At 38.1% G+C, this 23,438-nt stretch overlaps 1 protein-coding gene across 2 annotated transcripts in view; it reads right to left on the bottom strand.

Moving 5' to 3' along the window:
• The window catches only part of Hmcn1 (hemicentin 1), a 376,766-nt gene that overhangs the window by 26,948 nt on the left and 326,380 nt on the right, over nt 1–23,438 (bottom strand). For both annotated transcript variants that reach the window (XM_040277215.2, XM_078022483.1), the window contains 12 exons: nt 23,014–23,204; nt 19,402–19,615; nt 15,744–15,878; nt 15,172–15,362; nt 13,002–13,083; nt 9,653–9,922; nt 8,938–9,108; nt 8,633–8,803; nt 3,023–3,193; nt 2,651–2,821; nt 2,028–2,198; nt 1,698–1,868 (listed from right to left, as the gene is read on the bottom strand). In XM_040277215.2, the coding sequence (XP_040133149.2) occupies nt 1,698–1,868; nt 2,028–2,198; nt 2,651–2,821; nt 3,023–3,193; nt 8,633–8,803; nt 8,938–9,108; nt 9,653–9,922; nt 13,002–13,083; nt 15,172–15,362; nt 15,744–15,878; nt 19,402–19,615; nt 23,014–23,204 (2,109 nt within the window). The remainder of the gene's footprint in view (nt 1–1,697; nt 1,869–2,027; nt 2,199–2,650; nt 2,822–3,022; nt 3,194–8,632; nt 8,804–8,937; nt 9,109–9,652; nt 9,923–13,001; nt 13,084–15,171; nt 15,363–15,743; nt 15,879–19,401; nt 19,616–23,013; nt 23,205–23,438) is intronic.

Below are 23,438 nucleotides of genomic sequence, written 5' to 3'. Positions count from 1 at the left end.
ATAACACCCATTGTCCCCCATAAATCTAGAGTCTTTTCAATCTATGTACATCACAGTATTATTTTCGAAGCCAAAGAAAATCAACACTCAGTCCAACAAGCAAAATAAAGTGTGTTTGTCATAATTAGCAATCAGTTTACTAAGAAGGGCATGCACAAAAATAACATAATACACGTTAACTCTTCTCATCCTTTCTACATCCTCTAAGGTAGCTTTAAATAGCTACAGTTTGCAGATTATGGAAAAAAAAAAAGTTCAGAGACATCAAGTAACTTTCCCATTATTACAAAGCTGTACAATAAGGATTCAAACACATTATCTACTTGGCCTTAAAACCTATTGTTTTTCATGTCTTCTTTTTGTTGTTCAACAAAATTATTGATTACTAGAACAAAATAGATGATTAATGAATACTTTTTAGGTGAATCCTATGCTTTGACAAGACAGGAAACATTGGAAAAAAACTGGTAATGAAGTTCATAAATATTCATTATATGATGTCTATTACCCGAATACATTTTAAAGCCTCCACTAGGTATTTTACATCCTGTTATCTCAATAAAATGCTGTTCAACTCCACTTTGAGAAAAACAATCAAATTAGGCATTTTGATTCTTAGTGACAAAACATTTCTTTTTGGTGATTCAGTCTTTACATTCAGAAATTCATCAGTTTGTTCGAGTATTGAAGGCAAAAATGTAAAGAAAAGGATGCTTGCTTCCATAGAGCTTATGAATGAAAAGGGGAGATGGATGTTCATTGGAATTCCATAAATAAACGTGAAGTGAAAATGTACTGTGTTCATGGTATCTACGACTCTGGGAGGTCTGAGAAGAAAAATTCTCAGTGGATATCTAAAGAAAATGTAGATCTTAACCAGGACAGGAGAAGGACATGTGTGACCCTTTGAGAGGGTGGGGTGGGGACTGCTATATCTGAGAAACCAAGAGAGGCAAAGGGGACCATGCTGCAGGCTAATGCAAGAGGGTAAGGAGAGGGGCCAGTTGGAACCTGGTAGGCCAACTTGGATCTTGTCCGCGGTCCTATCCAACAGGAAGGACAGGGAAGTAGGTGTCACGTGTGCCTAGTTCTCTAGTCCCACCACTCAACAGTTGTCTTCTAGTTCTTACCCCCTAGATGGGTCCATGAAACTTCTGCTGGACTCTGTAGCCCCGACTGTGCACCAGTCCAGATTTCCTTGTTGCCTGAGCCACAAAATACTTCACCCAAAACCAGACTGTTGTCATGTCTCAGAAGGGAGCCTCCAAATCCACCTGATATGCAGAGCAGCTGACAGGCGGACACCCGTTCTCTTGGCTTGCCCAGGTCCTACCACTCTTTTCACGTGAACCACGCTCACTCTGCCAACTGGGTTTTCTTGATTTTTCAGGGACCTTTTATTTCTAAAGCAAACTTAAGAGAACTTTCTTTACTCTCCTTCACCATTTGACTTGTCAAGCTCGGGACTGTCATTTGGCCTGTGCAAACTGTGGCCTTTTATAACGAAGCCTGGAAGGCAGCAGTCAGGCTAAAACCCAGCCACAGGCACTTCTAGGGGGAAAGCACACTGTTTTTCTCCTTACCCCTTTCAGACTTGGCTCTGTTTTGTAAACTGTGGGGCTCAGAGTGGCACCTGTTTCTGATTTTCACAAAATGTGCTGCCAATGGCCCCACCCAAATCCAACCTAGTTACTTACCTGGACATGCTTGTGTATTGCATCTGGACACCTGAGTAGCATCTCCTGGACAGGAACGGCCACCCTTAGATGGCAGTGGACTGTCACACAGCCGGTTTCGAGTCTTTTCACCTCCTCCACAGGAGGCAGAACAGTGGCTCCAGCTCTGCCAGTTTCCCCAATTTCCATCCACTGGGAGCAAGAACAGGATGGTTAACAGTAACAAATGGGTATTAAAATCTACACCTGGTTTTTCCTCCCATTTAACTTTTACTTTAATGATGGGGCTGCGACAATGAGCACTAAACAAAATGCTTCCCTCCTTCCACTGTCAGGAGTGGAGAAGCTCACCAGGACACAGGTCCGTGCTGCATCTCTGGATCTGTGTGTCTGGCCCCACACACGCTCTTCCTCCATTGGAGGGACGCGGGTTATCGCAGGTGCGGAACCTCCGCGTCTGCCCTCCGTTACACGTCCGGCTGCACGTTCCCCAGCCACTCCAAGGACTCCAGTGACCATGGGCTACAACATGGAATAATGTGACAAAAACAGAGCTCTAAAAATGAGAAGTGTTAAACAATGACATTCATCCACCACATGTGGAAAGATCTCTAAGAAACACACACACACACACGCATCAATCTATGAATGGGCAACTTCCAAAGGCAGATGGGGTGGCTGTTGCTTTGTCTAGAAATGGGGTATATCCTCTAGTGATTTTGCAATTCCATTTAACATCTATTTACTGTATGTTGTTCTTAAAATACCCCAGGAATTAGAAAGGCAGAAATGAGACAGGGTCTTGCTCTTGGTGTGCTCAGGCTGTAATATTCAGGGAACTGTAACCACACAACATTCTGACACCCTAAACCAAAGGCTGAAGGACCAAGTGACACGTATTGTAATTCAGAGGGATTCAGGTCATCGTGAAGCTTTAAGAAAGTATAATGTTGACTCACTGTTTCAACACTCACTTGGACAAGGGTCACTATTGCAAAAATCACTCTGGATATCACTCCCTTCACATTTGCTTCCTCCGTACTGGGGGACAGGGTCAGAGCAGTCCCTTGTTCTCTGTCTGGCACCTCCTCCACAGGACACGGTGCAGGCACTCCAGCTGGACCAACTTGTCCACTTGCCATCGACTGCATCGAGAGAAAAACACAAGAGTTTGGTTCCCACCCAAACAGGACAGGGCTAAAAAGGAGATGAGGTTAAACCCTGGGCATGTTAGGTTGAGGGATGCCCTTGTGGGCACAGTCCAAATGGAATAGATTATCACTGGCACACGACCTAGAGAAGATGATGTTAGTTAACTGAAGGCAGGAACAGTGTATTTCTCTTACTTGGACAGTGTCTTTCATTGCAAACTTGCATCTGTGTTTCTGCTCCATTGCAGTAGGATCCACCAAACGATGGTGGTGGGTCATTACAAAGCCTCATTCTTGTCTGGGTACCTTTTCCACAGCTTTCGCTGCATGCACTCCACGGCTGCCAAGCACTCCACACTCCATGAACTACAAAATCCCCAAGAGACAGAGTTTCAAGTCGTGGAACCATGTTTGTTAACAACAAAACAAAAACACAAACAGGCACTGGGGTTGTGGCTCAGCAGTAGAGTGCTCGCCTAACACGTGCAAGGCATTGGGTTTGAACCTCAGTATCACATAAAAATTTTTAAAATAAATATTTTAAAAATTTAGAGAACCCCAAGAAAACAAAACTATACAAATAAGTATAGTTTTGGAATGAACTGATTAGCTCATAATCTAAAATATTGGAAACTGAACCAAAGGAAACATTACAGATGATATTATTTTCTCCTTCTGCTTAGATTTTCAGAGGAATTTGTATCTAAGGAAATTCAGAAGGCCTACCTCATGCCAAAATAAATGCTTAAGATTATCCAAATGGGGATATTTTATTAAAATTAAATTTAATCACACTACCATATATCAACACAACCCGAGTGTTGAAACCCTAGCTAAGTGTTTGTCTACTCTTGGTGCTCTAGGGAAAACAGAATAAAGTAGAAGCTTAGAAACAAGTGTGTGTAACAGATCTAAATGTGGTTCTAGATACTATGAGTATTTCAGCAGTGATAATCTGGACCCCCAGACTGTGACACTACATCTTTAAGTCTGATACAGCTTTGTTCCTACACACATACTGGGAGCATTCAATGTGTAGTGTAAACTGTTGGAACTCTTTTGAAAATTTGTCTCCATTACATAATGTTCATGAACTAAAAGTTATGAATAACACACTCACCTGCTTCCTAACAACAGAAAAAAATATCTGACCAGTAGTTTCCAAGAAGTAATATTAAGGCTTTCCTTTTGGTAACTAACATATTACAGCATCTGACCACAAGGACAGGAGCAACTGTGTTTCCTACCAGGTGCACAGGCTGAGAATCAGCACTATGGCTTCTTGTAGGGAGAAGTCAGCATCAGGTCCTGTTTTCGCTTAAGAAACTTTCTAGATATGGAGGTTTTAAAGTGTTTTCTTTGGTCATCCATTTAACCAAGATATGAACCAGAATAGGGTCATTAAGGTCTGCACCTAAATAACCTCTGAACACAACCTGTGAGACACCAAAATAATAAAGTGAAAATGAAGTAATGAAGTATTTATCTACTTTGTTTAGAAAATATTTTAAAATGTATCTTTTATAACTGATTTTTTAAAAAAAAATAAGACAAAAAAGTAGGTTTTTTATGTGGTGCTAAGGATCGAACCCACTGTCACACATGTGCTCGGCAAGCACTCTGCCACTGAGCCACAACTCCAACCCTAATTAACTGATTTTTTGATTAGTTGACTATTTATGCTTTGTAGAACCATGCAAACATAGACACAGAATTCTATTTTAGTCAAGATTTTGCACTAAGAAACTATTGACAAAATATAAAAGAAAAAAGTCTTTAAATAGGTGCAGATGTTATTTGAAATTATTTCTGTATTAAGTCAGATTGTAGATGTTCATAACAGTTATATGTCCACTATAATTTCAAAAATTCTACGCTTCTAATTATTGTACCATATTCTATTTTCAAGGCTGTTGGTTAACCAAAGCTCAAACCTCTGGCAATAGAAAAGCATAGATGGACTTCTTTATTGGATTATAGATGAATGACATTTATCACTTAGTATCTGTTGGTTTCCTACTACATATAACTAGATGTTTTCACATGAGGACCTTCATGTCCTTTATTTTTTATTTTTATAAAGTACAGGAAGCCCTAAACAGAACTGACCTTCATGATACAAAATGTGGTAGGGTTGAAATGTTTCGTTTATAGGAATGGAATGATAAAAAAAAAAAATCAAAGGCATGAAAGATCATGATATCTGGATGATATTGAAAAAAAAAAAACAACGAACCAGTAAGATACAACTACAGAGGAAGTACTATATGAGAAAAATGCAAAATATAATAACTGAACTTGTTGTTCCATTTGGTTGTAATTCTGATTATAGAAGATCACTTGATCCCAGAGCTGGGAGCAAGGACTGTGGGGGAGACATCCAGGGTCTGAGGATCTGCTCTGCTCTTTCTGGCTGTACAACTGCACACAAGTGACTTGGCCTCAGTGTGCCTAGTTCCATCATCTGCAATATGTGGACTATAAAAGAGCTTACCTTATTAGGGGCGGGGTGAGAAATGACGAGTTTATAGAGGAAAAGTGATTGGAAAGTATAGGATATAAAGTAAGAACTGTGTGAGTTATAAGCTATTTTGATTGTCACTCAAAGCTCTTCATACTTTTCATGAAGACACTTAAAAAATGCTCATTTAATAAATCTGTAACTATATGCATATATAATATCTCATCACTATAAATATATAAAATGCAATCATTTGCAAATGGTGAAGTCTGCCCACCTCAGATGATATCAATCTTTTTTTTTTTTTTTTTGGAGAGAGGATTGGCAACTTAAAAATACTGTACTCTTAACTGGGAGAAAAACATACAAGTTTGAAATATCTACTTGCACCCAGAATGAAAGAAAGTACTCCAAGAATCATGGTGACATCTCAAGAGAACACTTAACCTAGCCTGAAGAGGTTTACCTCCACTAAGTGAACCCAGAATATTTTGAGCCACCACGATAAACAATGGTAATAATGATGATAAACCATTAAATGATACCTGAGTATCACTACTGAATTATACAAGTCCCTACTGATATAATCAAGAAATAAAGAAATAACAAGGACAAAGTTATTTACAATGCAGAATCAATAACAGATGCAGAAGACATGATGGAGTTAGAAAATTGTTGTTTGAAGAGATCACAGAAATGATGATTCAAATAAGAATCATAAATGAATGCTAGAACTGGTGGTGAAATCATGTATATATGATCTCAAAGTTCCCTAAAGCATACTTTTTAGTTACAAAGGTAAAAGTTGTGACTATATAGCAGCAGGTACCACCTTGAACAAGGAGCAAAGCCAGTCAGGGCGAACTGACATCATATGCTTTCTGAAAGGAGGACACAAAGCCACTTCTATGGTGTCCTTACCAAAATGTAGTCATGAGGAATTATCAGACAAATTCAAGTTAAAACTGTTTTATAAAATGATGAGCCTAACCCCTGGTATGGTGGTGCCTACCTGCAATCCCAGCTACTCAAGAGGCTGAAGTAGGAGGATGGTAAATCTGACATCACTTTGAGCAACCTGGGCAATTTAAAATTTTATTTCAAAAAGAGCTAGGTATATAGCTCAGTGATAGAGCCATTGCCTAGCATGCATGAGGTCCCGAGTTCAATCCCTAGTACTGCATCATCGTCCTCCTCCTCATTGTCATATGATTGGCTTGTACACTTCAAAATTATCAAGGTAATGAAACACAATGAGAGAGAGGAATTGTTCCAGTTAAAAAAAGACTAAAGAGACAAGACAAATATGTAAGTGTGATCCTGGATTGAATCTTAGAGTAGAAACAAGAAGTAAAGAGTGATGAGGAATTTGCTGGAACAATTGGCAATATTAGAATGTGTACTATTCTACTATTGGATATTGGGAAGAGATAATGATATTAAATAATATTCTTGCATCTGTGTTACATTTACCCATTTTGATAACTTTACTAAACCTATGAAAGAGAACAGGGTTATTTTAGGAAAACACAAATAATCGGTGAATCTGGGTAAGAGTAACATAGTAGTTCTTTATGCTATTGTTTCAGCTTTCCTTTAAGTTTGACATTGTTGAAAATAAATTCACACTAAAAGCAAACCTCTTATGTGCCTAAGATTTTTACATCCATTCCCCCCCCCCCTCACCCAGCAAATGAGAAGATAGTCAGGCTATCTGTGCATTGGTGACAAGGGGAAGCTACTCAATCCCAAGAGAAAAAGCTGACCTGTATTTTGGCATATTTACAAATATCATTTAGTTTTTCATTATATAGTTATGGCCGAAAAAAGAGTATAAAAATTTCTCTAATCAGGTATTTCTGGCTCTTTTTACTTTATAACATAATGCTATTATATTTCGCGTTTTCATTCTTTAAGACCAAAACAAATCCTTGGCTTTTTGTTCATTTTGTTTAAGATTTCAGGACAGTGTTTCATTTTTAAAATCTAACAGAAGTTCTCAACTGCAAACAAAAATGCCCAGGATCCCAGAAAACAGGCTTGTGAATCAAATCAACTTCTGTTCATATCCTTGATTGACTTTCTTTCCCCACATTAGAGTTGTACGTAATGGTGGGTGATTCACTTTTTACTAGCTTTGTAACCTTAACAAATTACTTAACATTACTTTTTGAGTCTTTCCTTATTGTCAAAATAGAATGCAGTACCCAGCATGCTGGATACCTGTCTCCTTTGGATTAGTCCATATCCCTTTGTCCTAGCTACGGCGTATTTCTCCATTGTGATCCCTCACTTCAACTCCTTGAGTTTGTTTATGATACTTTTAGTATTTGAATGATACTGTCTATAGTTCTAATTCTAGCAATTAGAACAGTACCTGAACACAGAGCAGGTGCTCAGTAAATACATATTGACTAGATGAATGAAAGAATGAATAGCCTCCCCTGTATTCCATGTGATTTCTCTGTGGCAGCCGGACAAGGTGGAGGGCCACGTCACCAAGCTGCTTATCAGAATATCCTTCTGAATTCAGTTGAGTTCATACATAAGCATGTAACAAAACCAGTCACAAACAGGCTTCTTCCTCCGAGGCTGATATAAATTCTGAGAGACTGAGGAACTCTTTCTCTGAGACTTTAGATCCAAAACTATGAGCCAGTAGCTGCCAACAGTCATTTTTCCCCCACCCATGGAAACAGTGTTTTGGAGAATAAAGCCAAAGAGAGGAAAGCAGAGAGGAGAGATGGAAAACACACTAATAAAACCATTAGCCAAGTCCTTGCATTCAATCATCCCTGAAAGAAGAGTTTTCTCCTGAAATTAGTTTGATTTCTGTCACTTCAATCAGAAAGAGCCCTGAAAAACCAAGTCAATAACAACCTGCACAGAAAGTACCTAGCTTGGGCCTATCATGTTCCAAGTATTAGTGAATGGGAGTTACTAGAATTTTACCCCTCACCAATGGTGTGTTTCTAAGGAAGGCTTTGACCTCTCTAGGCTCACTATTCTCACCTCAACTGGATAGTTGGAATAGATGCTACCCGAAGTCCTCATCAGCTCTAAGGTTTTATGACTTTGTAAATATTTAAGTTTTCTCTACATGGTTAAAAAGTACTCCGCAGTGAAGAGCCTTTTTCACGTTCCATTAAATCAGATATTTTACTTAACATTGATTAATGTCCTTCACAGGTTTATCCATGAACCAGAACCAAGAACAGAGAGCATAAATTTGTTCTCAAAGGTGAAGGTCATAACATCTTTGCACAAAAAGGAGACTGTAATGCTTTTATAGAAATTCAAATGTAAGAGTTTTGGATATCCTAATACTACTGATGGATTATTACCTGGACAAGGCTTAATGTTGCACATAATTATTTCCATAGCATTCCCCTCACATGGACGCCCACCGTGCTGAGCTGATGGGTTATTGCAAGTTCTGGTCCTCGTTCGGTTGCCTCGTCCACAGTTCTTTGTGCATTCTTCCCAGAGACTCCATTCTGACCAGTGACCATCCACTGCACAAAGGTGAACCATTATGCCATGAGTTGCATTTCAATTAAAATGCTTATTATACTGAGGTAGTCTACAGGCAGGGAATGGAAGTCATATCTATTAAGAACATGCCTATCAACCGAAGGCAGAACTGTACCTGGACATGGCCTATTTTGACAATTTCGCATTTCTGAATCCGACCCTTGGCACGACTTCCCACCATTGGCTGGAAGGGGGTTGTTGCAGAGTCGACTCCTCTTCTGGATGCCTTTTCCACAGGTGACACTGCAGGATCTCCAGGCAGACCATGGGGAAAATCCACCATGAACTGCAAGCAAAACATTGAACTTTGTCTCAGCATTTTTACATCCAGAATTGTAAATCAGACTTCAATTAAGTTGTATACTGGGTGCAGAGCTGAATCTATGATTGTTGAAGAATGGCTTATGGAAGCTTTCCTTTAAGGTGAAGCTAATATCTAGGAGTGAGTGAGAGAAGAACTTCGGTTCATTAGCATTTTCTCTCAGGTCTGAGCTGCTGGAAGTTAGAGACCATGACGTTTATATACTGTTTACCTTTCGAGTATGGATCATTCTAAAATATACAATCAATATTGATTTCTGAGAATCTATTTGACTAAGTTTTGAATAAAAAATTTAGTTTGGGATTTTTTTGAATCATTCACTTGGCATTTTGAAATAATCTGTATAGTTTTATTCTCTTCAGTCTTAAACTGTAATGTGATTTTTGTTCTATGCCCATCTAGAAATGTCTTACCATTAATGAGATTCAGACCAAGATGCATGATAATTTTTATTATTTGAGTTGCTGCAGGTACTGTTTAATATGAATATCCCCCTAGTCACACTCACCCTGGACTATGATAGGCACTCTGACAAGCACAGAACCCATTAAGTTACGAGCGACACATTCATATTCAGAAGTATCTTCTTTCTGAGCGGCTGCAATATGTAATGAGTTGTTGGGCAACACACGAATTCGGTCATCCCAGGGAATGGTGTGCCCTTGTCTGGACCATGTAACAGTTGGATGAGGTTCTCCAGTTGCCTGACAATCCAATGTGACTTTGCCACCAGCATTAATAATCGTTTCCACTGGTTCAAGAGTAATAACAGGAGGACCTGTGTAAAGTACATACCGTTAACATTTCATCATAGACAACATGGTAACATTATTATGAAAAAAATTAGGCTGATTCATTGATAAAACACTGTTGCTTCCCAAGCCTAAGGTTACAGGTTTAACTGACAATCATAGAAATTCTCAAACTCCTTTTTTTTTTTTAAGTGTCAAGAATTTAAAATCCTCCAGTGGGTTAGCCTAGAGCTGGCCTCTTCAGTGATGCTTTCTAATTCAACTTTTGCTTTGATTCCTCACTACTCTGTGAGTCTCCGTCCTTAAAATTTGTGCCTACTTTAGAAGATAGCTGTTAGAGTCCATTAAGATGACTAAGCATAAATTTTAAACAGAGTAAGCACACAGTAATCATAGTTACTAATGCTGTTGTTGTCTATGCCTTACATGATGAATATTCATGTCTTTCCTTCAGTTGTTTTTCAGGTAGAGTACTTATTAACTCAATCTTCATCACCGGTCATTGTTCGTTTGTTCAATAAACGTGAATGGAGAGCTTACTATTTTCTAGGCATTGTGCTACGTGCTGAGAATACAGAGTTAACAGTTATTATTTCTAGCTCAAGGAGTTTATATCCCACTAATAAGACAGATAAGTAACTAATTATTTACCAGTATTATAGTATACTATAGAATATATGCTAATATGGGAGCATAAACCACAGTAACAATATGTCAAACCAAAGCTTTCCACTGGACATGGAAAGGAAAAGGAAGAAATGTTAAAAATTAAGAATTGATGACTCTAGGGTATTGATTTGGACAACAGGGTGTCTGTTTAGACAATTCAATAGAATACAGAAATGTATTGGGGGCAGTTAAGGGTAAATGATGACTAGATCCATCCAGGACTGTTGAGGTTGTGATGTCTGTGAGACATTTATCTAGAGATGCCAGGATGGCAGGTGGATATTCACATCTAAACCTCAGAACAGAGATGTGGGAAAGGATTATAGATTTGTGAGTCTTTCATGAGTAGTTTCAGAAGATTGTCTAGCATGATTAAAAAGAGGGCCAAACAAAGAAACCATTGCAACTCAGCGAGACCCTGTCTCTAAATAAAATACAAAATAGGGCTAGGGATAGGACTCAGTGGTTAGTGCCCCCGAGTTCAATCCCTGGTGTGGGAGGAAGCCCAATTATGTGGGGGAGGAAGACACAACATGAAGATAGATTTAGACAATCAGGAGACTAGAAAGGATGATCCACCTGGAGAATAGCAGCATACAAGGTTTCAGACAGTGGTTAAGACCAAAGTCTTCTTTGAGGTTGAGAAGTGTTATCTGTAATGAACAGAACTTAATAACAAAACAGAAGTACAATGTTGTTTGATATGATATTAATATGCTGAAAAGGGATAACTGACATGTGTTTTATAAAAATAATTCCCTCACATGAAGTTGGGACTCTCAGCCATGTGTCCTATAGTGCATTATATGTACACATGCCCCACATCATCCCAGTCATGTGCCCTTAACGGAAGATTACGTTAACCTCACTCTACAAAGTTTCAGGACCAATAATTTTATTTCCCTTCTAGTATTGAGATTAGATTATGACTTTGAGCAACTGCTATTGAATAATGTAAATACCTCAAATTTGTCACCCAACACTAAGTGACTACAAAATGACTAAATAAGTTCTTCTGTTCATATTACTATAGCCAAAGAAAGTACCAAATAAAACTCAGCATCCTCATTTAGATACCATATTTGAACATTTCTAATTGCTCCATAAAGCAATCAATTGACATAGAAATAAAAGTCCACATGTACATCTTTCAAGGTTATAATAATTCCATCATTCACATAATTATCAATCAAATATGAGCCTTTTACCCAAATGAACACATTGCTTCTGGTGGTTCAATCTTAATTTGAGCTGAATTGTATTTGTGGCTTTGTGATATGCTCCATTTGTTTTCAATCAGTACAGAGATGAGCTGATCTAACTCAGCCTTACTGGGTCAGTGGAGCACCCACCCAGCGGGAACTCATTGTGTTGTACCCTATTTACATTCACCCCACAAAGAGCCAAGGGAAGCCAGGGGAATGACATTTATGTGGAAAATGTGGCCTATTATATTCTTGTCGTGGTGACTCATAATTTACAACAGCATATTAACATTGCTAGAAAGATGTACAGAAAAGAAACCTGGTATGCCTAAGCAAGGCAGGGCACACAGTAGTGTTCTTTATGTATTTAATAAATAAATAGACTTTTAAAAAGCCATTTTCTCCCCCTCAGGCTAATTTGACCATGGAATGCTATCCAATAACACACCATGAGATTATCACTTGACATATATGTCCTTTAGTTAAACATTGCCTTAGATATCTGTTAAATACCTATGATGGACTCGAGTCTTACACAACTAGTTTGGCCAACAGCTGTTACGAAATACTAGTCTAGAGAATCTCTCACAAGTGAATGAAGAGAATATAAATTTAATCTGTTAAATACTGAGTCTATCTACAAAATAAGTTGGTTTGCTTAAATTCCTAGTCCAATGATTTTGTCCTCAGGTCACCTCTCGGTATGGTTCTGTGGACTGTGCAGTGGGCCCCTGGAAACTTTCATGGTTTTCTAATTATGAAATCTCCATTTTTTGATTGCTTTCACTACAGGGCTCCATGAAGAGCATGTGGATTCCACCGAGAGCACAGTTATTTCATGGAAGATGATGGCAACCCACCGGGAGCACTTCTGAGCTCATTTACGTTAGTCTCTAGTTTTAAGAAATATTTTTTAAAGTGCTATCTTTGTAAGCATGCTATAAGTACTGTGGTGAACCACAGGAAGGGTACTCCACTGAATCTGTTGTAAAAAAGGCTGTGCCACCAGTCAATGCATTTTATACTGTGTATGTTAGGTAAAATAAGGACAGCATCTGGGAAAAAGTAGATCAGTTTATGTTCAATGATAATAGCAGGATCGTCAGGAGAAATCTAAGGTAGGCACACTGAGCTAGAGCAAATGGACTTGCTGTAAAATTAAAGAAAAGGAACACTCTTCATTAGGCAACCGTTTTTTGAGTATGAATTAGGGTTTAATTAAGCAGCTTACTTTGCAGAGTCAGACTCATGCTGCGCTCTACCACCCCAGCTTCATTGGTAGCTACACATGTATAGTCACCAGCATCTTCATTCTATGGAAATAAGCAGTATTTTCATAAAAAATGTGAGCCTACAGAAAAGCGCAAGTCACTTTTTCACCACAATGCTAGTTTATTTGAAATTTCATTTTTGATAAAGCATTTTAATGGAAATAGAAATATCTACATATTATTAAACTCATAAATAGGCCTAAACAGAGAGGGATTAAAAAGGGAAATGGGTGGAGGTATAGCCTAACAGCCTGTTGTCAATCTCCAAGAATAATGACTGGTAGGAAATCAAAGCAAAAGTAACATTATTTTATAACCACTATTTAAAATTGTCTTACTAAATCAAAGTGTCATTTTTATTCTTATGAATACCTTAAAAAGCATTAAAGTAATTGGTGTATAGCAACAAATAAAGAGTACTTTGTAAAGGAGGTTGTTAACAATATATTAAGTAAGGATTCCGTCTAGGGAATTTGGAATTTAGGAGACAAAGCAAAGCAAAACAAACAAAACTAATCTACTTAAAGAAATAAATTATAGCATGGAAGCCACAAATTACACATATGTGGTATAGAAAATAAGTAAAATTCATATAGTATTTATTTTCTGTACCACATGTTTTTAATTAGAGGTTTCAATGTACTATCCAAATAGAAGTTTCTAGTAGGTAGCTGGAAACAGAACATGGAAGAGTTTCAGGATGGAAGATACATATTTAAGAATCTGAGGCTGGGGTTGTGGCTCAGTGGTAGAGCGCGTGTCTTGCACGTGGGAGGGTTCAATCCTCAGCATCATAAAAAAAAATGAATGAAATAAAGCTATATAAAAACGTTACCTCTCTTTAAGAAAAAGAATCTGAAGTTGTATGGTAATCAAATTAGTATTCATATTAACATTGGTATTAGAAGAAATATACAGAATTCAGAAATAGTAATATTTGGATAAAGGAAAAGGGGAGAAAATACAAATGAAAAAGACTGAGATTTCTTAGTGTGACATCAACTCCAAGTACAAATAATCTCTCATGGTGAAGTAAAAGCAAGCAAAATAAAGTCTGAGGATGGGCCATTGGAACAGGTGATTAGTTAATATATTTTAATTATTATTTTGATCAATTAAACAAGCAAAGCATCTAAATGGGTTCATAAAACATGAGTTAACAAATTAACCAAAGTATTCTAGTTAAGGAGTTTCTCAAGGAAATACCTCACTTTAGGGTCACTTGGCCTCCAAATTAGAACAATAACCGCAAATACACTCATTTCCCTAATTGCTGAAGTTTTGGGAAAGCCTGATATGGTTGTCAGTTTATTATCAACATCTACCCTATAACATACTTGTAACTATTTGTAGCTCTTCCATTTCCTTGTTCTAAAACAGATGTGCATGTACTTACTTGAAAGGACTGAAAAATATCACAAATATTGTCTCAGTTTTTTAAAAAGAATCCAGCTGATGAATGGATAAAGTGAATGTGAGCACATAGACAATGGAATGCTATTCAGACATTAAAAAAAAGGATGTCATCTTGTCATCTGTGACCACGTGGAGAGAACTACAGATATTATTTTAAGCCAGACACAGAAACAAGTGCTGGTTGATCTCACTCATACGTGGAATATAAAAAGTTGATCTCATAGAATTTGAGAATAGATTGGTGCTGAGCAGAGGATGGGGAGATTAGGGCAGACAGAGGGCTGCAGGAAGGTTGATCACTGGGTACCAAGTTAGAGTTAGATGGGAGCAAGGACTTCCGCTGTGCTAGTGCACAGCAGTGTTTCCATATATAACAGTGTATGTTTCCAAAAGCTAGAAAAAATGATTTTGAATGTTTTAACCATAAGAAATGTGAAGTGTTTGGAGAGGTCAAAATGTTTAATCTGATTTAAACATTACATAATGTATATGTATATCAAAACATCTTCTGGTGTCCCACTATATGTACGTTATTGTTTTTATGTACCAAAGATCAATTTCAAAAAATTAAAGGTAAAAATGCAAAAGAGAATTCAGTGGTTCAGATTTTATGAGTTAAATAGGAATGAAAGAGAAACACTTCTCATCTGTGTTACTTACACAGGAGAACTGGCTGTAGAACTTTAAGTGTGCAACAGTTTCCATGTAACTTACCACAGTGCCGTAGATGGCCAGGGAGCCGTTGCCCAGCTGTTGGATTCGGTGGCTACCTGCAATATCCACCCCCTTTCTACTCCACTGGATGGTTGGGGCAGGGTCTCCCTTCACCTCACAATTCAGGATTGCATTCCCGCCAAGAGGTTCAATCCAGTTAGAAGGGTAGTCACCCTTGAAGACTGGAGGTTCTGGAAAACATCATTGAACAGGCTCAGACTCAAAGTAGGTGCTGATAATTTCTTTGTGATTATTGACCCATTTAGGAGGATAATTTAGTAAACTGGGGGGAAAGTCACTTAAAAACTTCTTGGGTTTTTCCATGGTCAACACCAGATAATTTTGTAAATTCTAATATTCTCAGAGGGTGATTCCACTGTGCGGAATGATTTCTTTCCTTCTTTCCCAAGTGATGTATGCAGATTTTTTCTCATGAATTTGCACACCTGAGAAATTGAACTGAATGGGTTAATAAACCGAAGCTATATTGTATTTCTACATAAGAGGGAAACAAAACAGAAACCATTCATTACAGATCAAGTGTAAATAAAAAACGGAGTGCTTTTCCCTACCTTTCACATAAACAAATCCGATCGCCTTCACAAAACCCACGCTGTTCTCTGCGGTGCACACGTAAGTGCCCGAATCCTCTTTTGACACCTTTTCAATAACAAGTTCACTGTGTCCATCGCCACTGTCAGTGTGGGCTGAGGGGAACAAGTCAGGAAACAACACAAACGTTTCTCAGAAACCTCGGAAAAGGTTCACGACCGCTCAGTATTTTGCAGGTTAGATTTATGAGTCGGTCAGTAGCGAACCAGAGAGACCTCATCATGGCACTGGGCAAGAGAGGCCTTTCCACAGATTTCTCCCTCTGGGCTATTTACTATGTCTATAGACACTCATTTGAAAAACAGCCAGAGGAACAGGAAAAGTGAATGAAAACATTTTTTTTTTTTAAATTATTTTAGATTAAAGTCAACCTTTCATCTCAGTATGTTGCTTAAAACTGGCTCAACATCTCTCTGGGTTTCAAAACACCTTTCATTCAGAAATATGGCATTTTCCATCTCATTCCACTAACACTTTTCCTCCCAAACAATTTCATCAGAACATGAAAAACCTTTTCAATTACAATTCAACTGACTTGGCAAGTCAGAGGGGAAATCATGAAAATATATGCTAGTTAGGTAATAACCGCAACATGAACCGATTTGTAATAAATTTAAACGTTATGTTATTAAGTCATAAATGGTGATGACATAAATATTTACAAAGGCGGTTATAATTTTGGAAGAGAATGTAAGTTAAACATGCTCATCTTTTCTTTTTTTTTCCCTCAGAAGCAAATGTTGTTCTTTAATAATGAAAATCAACCATGGAGAAGCACTCTCTCACATCAGCAAATACAAGGAAGAGTAACTAAAAAAGACATTTTACTTCAAACCACTTATAACCAGGTACCTATGTCAGAGTTACCTCTGAAGGTTACAAAAAACATTTAGGTCCAGGCCTCACTTTTGGAGAAGATTGCAGTGGAGAAGGGGTGCGGAGGTCAGGACCCAAGTATTTTCATTTTATTTATTTATTTTTTGTGGTGCTGGGGATAGAACCAGGCCTTGTGCATGCGGATCAAGCCGTCCATCACTGAGATGCACACTCAGCCCTGGACCTGTGTGTTTTTACAAAACTCTTCAGGGAGGTACTGGGGAACAAAATTGACCAAATTATGCTATGTGAACATGAGAATATGTCACAATGTATTCTACTTTTATGTATAATTATAACGTACCAATTAAAAATAATTTAAAAAATGCATTTATTTGAAGAAAAGGCTCTTCAGGTGACTCTGCTGCTTCCTTCTGGTTGAGTTACTGTATTTAGCTTAACCGGGCCTCTTGGGGTTTTTTGACCATTGCTTAGGGGTGTAGGTGCCTGTCTTGCAGATCTTGCAGATTATCCAGAAACAGTAAAGAGCTTGGCTTCTGACTTTTTTGGAGTCTGTCTCAGGTCTTTTTTTTTCCCCCCCATGAAGTTACTTTCTCCTTTTTTCATTTTTGGCTTCTTTCTTGGGTCTTTACCTTGCGTCTCAGGCTCTGTAACCTCTGGGGTCTCTGCAGCTGGCAAGGTCTTTCTCTTTTTGCCATAACGTGTGTCTGGGACCAGGACTCTTTTCAGAGTAGAGATTTCCAGTGGCATGTTTTTGCATCTCGACATTTTCTTATCTGGTATTTCCTCACTGGTACCAGTTATGAATGTCATCTTCAGATTTACCTGGCATTTGGAATTGGGTTTTACTGCACCAGTGTTTCTCTCGGGTCCTTCGCTGGAGAACCATCCATTTTACACACTATGTTAGGACTGCTGAAGGCTTCTTCCTCTGTTGCATAGACTTTGGTTTTTCTTCTTCCACTTTGGCTTTTCATGATTCTTCTCCTCTTTCTTTTTTCTTCACCTCCTTTCCTTGAGACTACAGAAGGGAAAGCGACTTCTTGGTTCTCACACATAGGAGTTTTAAGCTTTCTCACTTCTCTGCCATGTTTTGTGACATTAATGATATTTTTCAACCATGTGCTGAATCTGCCTTCTGGTGTGACCCATGGGTACAGTACCACAAGAACCACTTTCAAAGACGTTTAAGACAATTCCGCCAATGGTGGGTGCCGTTGATCACTTTTGGTAACATCTTGGCTGGAATGTTTATAGGCACTGGAACTTTCTTCCTCTGATAGAAATATTTCCCTTTGTATGAAGATAAAAGCCACTTAATTCTTTCATCAGTGAGGAAGCAAAGGAGGAAGTCAAAGCTTCCCTCCAGGCAGAGCTTGGCTTTCCTGGCTTCAGAGTCCATTTTTAAAGTTCATGAAGGAATCATCCAAGAGATGGTTTTAATTTCATGCTTGTTCAAAAGCTTTCTATAGAAACATTCTGTCGAGTAGATATGAGTTCATCCTTGGTAAGTCAACAGATTTCTGAAAATCTGATCAGATACCAATACTTTCTTAGTTCTTCTGGAATTTCCCATGATACCACCATGATTTCCTTTTAAAAGCAATCTATCATCTTTTTTTTTTTTTTTTGGACTTGCAATGTGCCAAGGGAGCTCACGTTGCCTTTCTAACCTGAACTTTGTTTCGTGGCTTCTTTGTGTCTGGGTCTGCTGGAGTGGAAGTGGAGGTGGCAGGGGTGTCTGAGGCCCAGGGTGGGGAGAGGCCGAGGCCTCCATTTGGCTCTCACTCTCCTGCAGATGCATGGAACCTACTTGCTGGTTCCTCCAGTGCACACGTGCATAAACACGTTGGTTTTAAAACAACAAGTACTAAATCAGATTCTAAAGCAGCCCATATCTAATTTATGTTGAGTATGTTTACTTTGCATGCTTTCCCCCATTTACTTTTTAAAATGTCATGATATTGAATATTAAGTGGAATATAAACTTTAAAACTCCATGTAGCTAATTAGTAGTATGCCTTCAGAAAACAGTACTGATGATTTAGACATGGTTTTTCTTTAGCAAGAATTGCTATTGCTATTAATTAAGATAATATAGTTGTTGAATTCCAGTCATTAAAGGAAATCTTAACAGCAGAGAAAACCCTCAAGCTTCTTCTTATTTTTCTAGCGAGACACTTAGCCACTGCTAACAGTGGGATAGGACAACTCGTCATTACTGATGATCTCTTAACACTGATGACAAAGCCCCATGAGTACACATCTGTCCTCCCAGGAAGGAGTGCTGCTGGGTCCCGTGCATTAGCTGAATGTGTAGTGAAAATAAACAGTGACTAAGAATTTTCTACACAACCATCTACACTATAATGGAGATTGGTTCATATAAAGAGAAGCAGAGTTTTCTGTGAGATGAGGTGAATCTTTAGGATTCCAACAGTAACCACCTTAATCCATTTATCAATGAGGGAGGTCCAGCAGCTGCCTTTACATAAAATATTGTCTTCTCATGGGATGGAGATTATTTCTGAGGTGAAAAAAATATACTCAGAACATGCAATATATAGTCCTGTGATCAATTGATCCTTTTGTAAGAATCAACAGTGCATACATACCGAGTCGAGGGCAAAATCCAAACAGAGGCACACATGTTACAGAATTTAAAGCAATCAGCCTTTCCTTTGTAACTTTTAGGCGATTCCCAGAACTAAAGGAAACAGAGACTGGTCTGAACTTCTCTACAGGTACACTTATTCACTTCTGAAAAATCAAATCACCAACCTGGAATAATATTGGTATTGAAGGTCCATGTTAGTTTGGGTAATGGAATACCAGTTGCTTTACAGCTTAGTTGGAGCCGTTCCCCTTTATTTAATGACACATCTCCAGGAAGTTCCGTAAAAGTGGGAAGAACATGTACAGTCAGGCTGACAGTGTGCATATCCTCACCGGCAGCATTGTTAGCAACACAGGTATAGATGCCAGAATCTTCCGGCTAAAATTAAAAAAAAATTCACAGTGCTTAAGATTTTATAATCTTACATCATCTTACACAAAATCCATAAAATTACAATGCTTGTTCCTCCAGAGAGCACTCTTATATAAAGGCAATTTAAATTTCCATCTTTTAGTCTTAACCATCAGGTTAGTTTTCCCATAGCACAATTTAAACTGTATAAGGAGTTTAAACAATAATCTCAACCCTTACAGAACTATAACAATCGTTTTATAGCAATAAGATTTATAGAAGATTTAAGAAGACTTTACTAAACATCAAGTATAGAAAACATCAAGTTTATTACTCACCAAGAGTATTGCTGTTCTGTCAAGTACAAATAAAGAACAGGTAATCTCAACGGTATCAACAAGATACCAAAGACTTTCCAAATTATCATAATTAAAAATGGTAAGAATGAGGGCATGATTACCCACAGTTCTGAAGTTTCCCTTGCTAAGTGGAAGGGCCAGCTCTCTTCGCTCATGCCACTGGACGGATTGGCAGCATCCCATAAAACTCTGGCTCCCTTGCTTGAAACCACCTCTTTACCTGGTTTCTAGGGCACCACTCTCCCCAGGTTCCCAGCTACCTCTTTGGCTACTCCTTCTCCATGTAGTTTCGCCGTCTTCCCCTAGATATCAACCTCTTAATGTTGGCACGTGAGGAGGCTCAGTCTTTGGTCTGCTTTTCTTGTCTAACTGCTCAGTTCCTTGGTGATTTCATCCAGTGTCATGGCTTTAAATACCACCCCTATGCAGATGACTGCCAGCAACTCCAGCTCAGGTCTACCTCCAAACTCCAGTCACAATGACCTCATTCCAACTCTCTGAATGTATAGTTGATATTTGATGGCTACAGGGGACCCCGGAGGGGAGGAGGGGAAATGGGGAGCTTAGTTTTGGACACAGACTCTCAAGTCCCCTTGCCTGTTCCCATGGCACCTGTAGCTGTCACCCTCTCAATTGATGACTATTTCTTCCTCCAGTTGCTGATGCCTCTCAGATATTTGAGCTATTCTCTAGTTTTTCTTTCCAAACCTTATAGGTAACCCATTAGGAGATGCTAGCTACAGAGCGTATGCAGCATATCACTTTTTATTGCTTCTCTGCTGTTCTGAGTCCTGTCATTTCTCATCTGCCTCCAGACTGGCTTCTTAATAGTTCTTCCTGCTTCTATCCTGTCCTCTCGACTATCCACTGTCATGACAACAGCCGCTGCAGTCTCTGGAAACACCGGTCATGTAATATTGCTCAAAACCTGCAATGGAGTCTGACTTTTACTGAGTAAAAGGCAAAATCGACCCACTGACCTACCATACTCTCTACATGATCTGGCCTCCATTTTCCTCCGACTTCTCTTTTCACTCTCTTTGTTTTCACTGGTCTCTTCTCTCTCAAATTTACTTGGTGTGTTCCCACTTCAGTTCTTTGCCCTGACTATTTTCCCTGCGTGGTGTGCTCCTTCTGTGGATATTTACTTGGCTAAGTCACTTCCTTCAGGTTTTGCTCAAATGTCACCTTCTCAAGGGACTTACCCTGACTGTCCTACTTAAAACTGTAATCTGCTGCTCCAACTCCTGCAACCTTGATCCCACTCTTATTTTTATAATCCTTTTTTTTTCAGGCATTGTACACATTATTTATTATTTTCATTATGGTTTTTATCATCTATTTTCTCCTTCTAGAAATCAGCTCCATGAGGACAAGCTGCTTCAATTCTTTTGTTCTCTGATGTATCCCAGTGTCTGGATCAGTGCTGGCTGCAGAGATGGGGCTGTGTATTTTTAATGGTTGAACTAATGATTCAATGCATCTGGATGTATTAAAATACTTATGACAGATGTTTCCCTTTTTTTTTTAAATCCAAAAATAAAATTTTGTTTGGAACCAAAGCACCAGAGAATTTGAAATGTAAAGTTTATAATTATTCATTTATAAATGCAAACCCCATTTGATTTTTACTTAAAGGCAAACAAGAATAAATCATATTCCCTGTAAGTCCCTCCCCACCACTCCACACACTGTCTTAACCTCTCAGGTTGTGACAGCTCCAGTTTAAAAATCAAGATTTTTATGGAAATGAAGTATTTAGAAATCTGGATCATACATATATTATTATAGACTTTTACATATTATATATGTATCTCACTTGGTATTTACAAGGTACCATATTGTTGGTGCTCTTTAAATGGTGCATGAGTCATTGCTAGATTAAACTCTAATTATTTTAGCTGTTTCATTAAATAATTAGAAATTATTTAATCATTTAATTCCTTAAGGTCTAGAAGACTGATAGAGGGGCCTCATTCATGGGCATGGGGGTAATGCCCCACCAGGCAGATTTAGCCATTTAAATAAATAAGCAAAAAAGATTTATGTCTATTTTATCAATTCTAAAATTTACATTTTTAACTTTGAAATCTCTGAAATTGGGATGCAATGTAAACATCAATGGGTCTGCTGTGGTTTACTTATCACTGCATTATTTATTTCTTAGTGGTGCATAAAGTATTGGTGCATCTCACAGTTGGTGGAAACAGATTTTAATAAACACAACGTCTGCTGGCAGAGCTGATGGGAGTAGTGCCTGATGACCCAGCCGGGCACTGGCACTAGGTGTGGTCACCCAGGGTATGGATAATTGGTTGAGATTATACTCTAAATTAAATAGGACCCATTTTATCATTGTAATCTTTTCAAATTTAACTCTATCCCAACTTTGTAATGAAATTTAGACATTTTTAAGGTTCAAGAGAAAAACAAGATGTGTACAAAGGCTCAGAAATTGACTTACAGTTTAAACATGTCCAGCATTTGGTTTCAAGTCTTGATTCTCTCAAACCATGTGAGATAATTTTTTAAGCAGTCATGCATGTGTACCTACATATAGATTTCTCTTCAAGTGGGCTACCACTATAAAACTGAGGTGTTCCAAATACTGACTATTTACAGATCTGGAGAAGTACCACCTGAGGATATTTAAAAACCTCAGTGTGCATAGGTCCTTAAAATTTTAGTTATTAAAAAGGGTTACATAAAAACCTAAAATGAAAAAGCAAAACACTACTTTCCATATTTGCTTTACAGTATCTCAGATGCTCTTGTATCTTCTTTCTTCTTATTCCCAGACATGGTTACAAGTACAGGGCATAGCACAGAATTTTTTCTGATAAACAGATTTCAATAAAATAATTTTAGGAGAGCACTATGAGTTCTGATTGTCTATTATATCCCATTACAGGGCTATAAAATAAAATATGTGTATGATAAGTCTTACAACCCGAATTTATGAGTATTTTCTTTCATTATTAAAGAATATACTTCCAAACTAAATAACCAAAAGAAGGTGCATTTACCATCTGGCATAATGTATCTACTTACGTGTTTTAAACTTACCACAGCATTTTCCAAAATGAGTTCTCCATATGGTTCAGCAGTATATTTTCCTAACAAGTTACCTAAAAGAACATTGTCTTTTTTCCAGTTAATTGCTGGTGTGGGGATTCCATCAGCCACACATGGAAGAATGGCTTGTGAATTCTCATTGACTGTGTAGTGCACTTCTGTACTTCGGATCCTGGGTGGTACTGTGAAGAGTCATCCAGGAAGTTGAGTTCAATGTCTTTATTCACATTGAAAATTAACACACAAAAGACTGGTTTGAAGATAATTTTGCTAGATATATTAATATTTTCACAGGATTTAAATGGATTATTAAGGTCTTCATTTACTTGGTATAAAATCAATGAATATTTTTGATGCAAGCAAGAATTCTAATGTATTTGAGTTTATTGAACATATTTACATTTCAATTTCTGAGC

This window comes from Ictidomys tridecemlineatus, chromosome 10 (genome assembly GCF_052094955.1).
Source record: "Ictidomys tridecemlineatus isolate mIctTri1 chromosome 10, mIctTri1.hap1, whole genome shotgun sequence".
Lineage (NCBI taxonomy): Eukaryota > Metazoa > Chordata > Mammalia > Rodentia > Sciuridae > Ictidomys > Ictidomys tridecemlineatus.
This window is presented reverse-complemented; position numbering and strand designations above follow the sequence as displayed.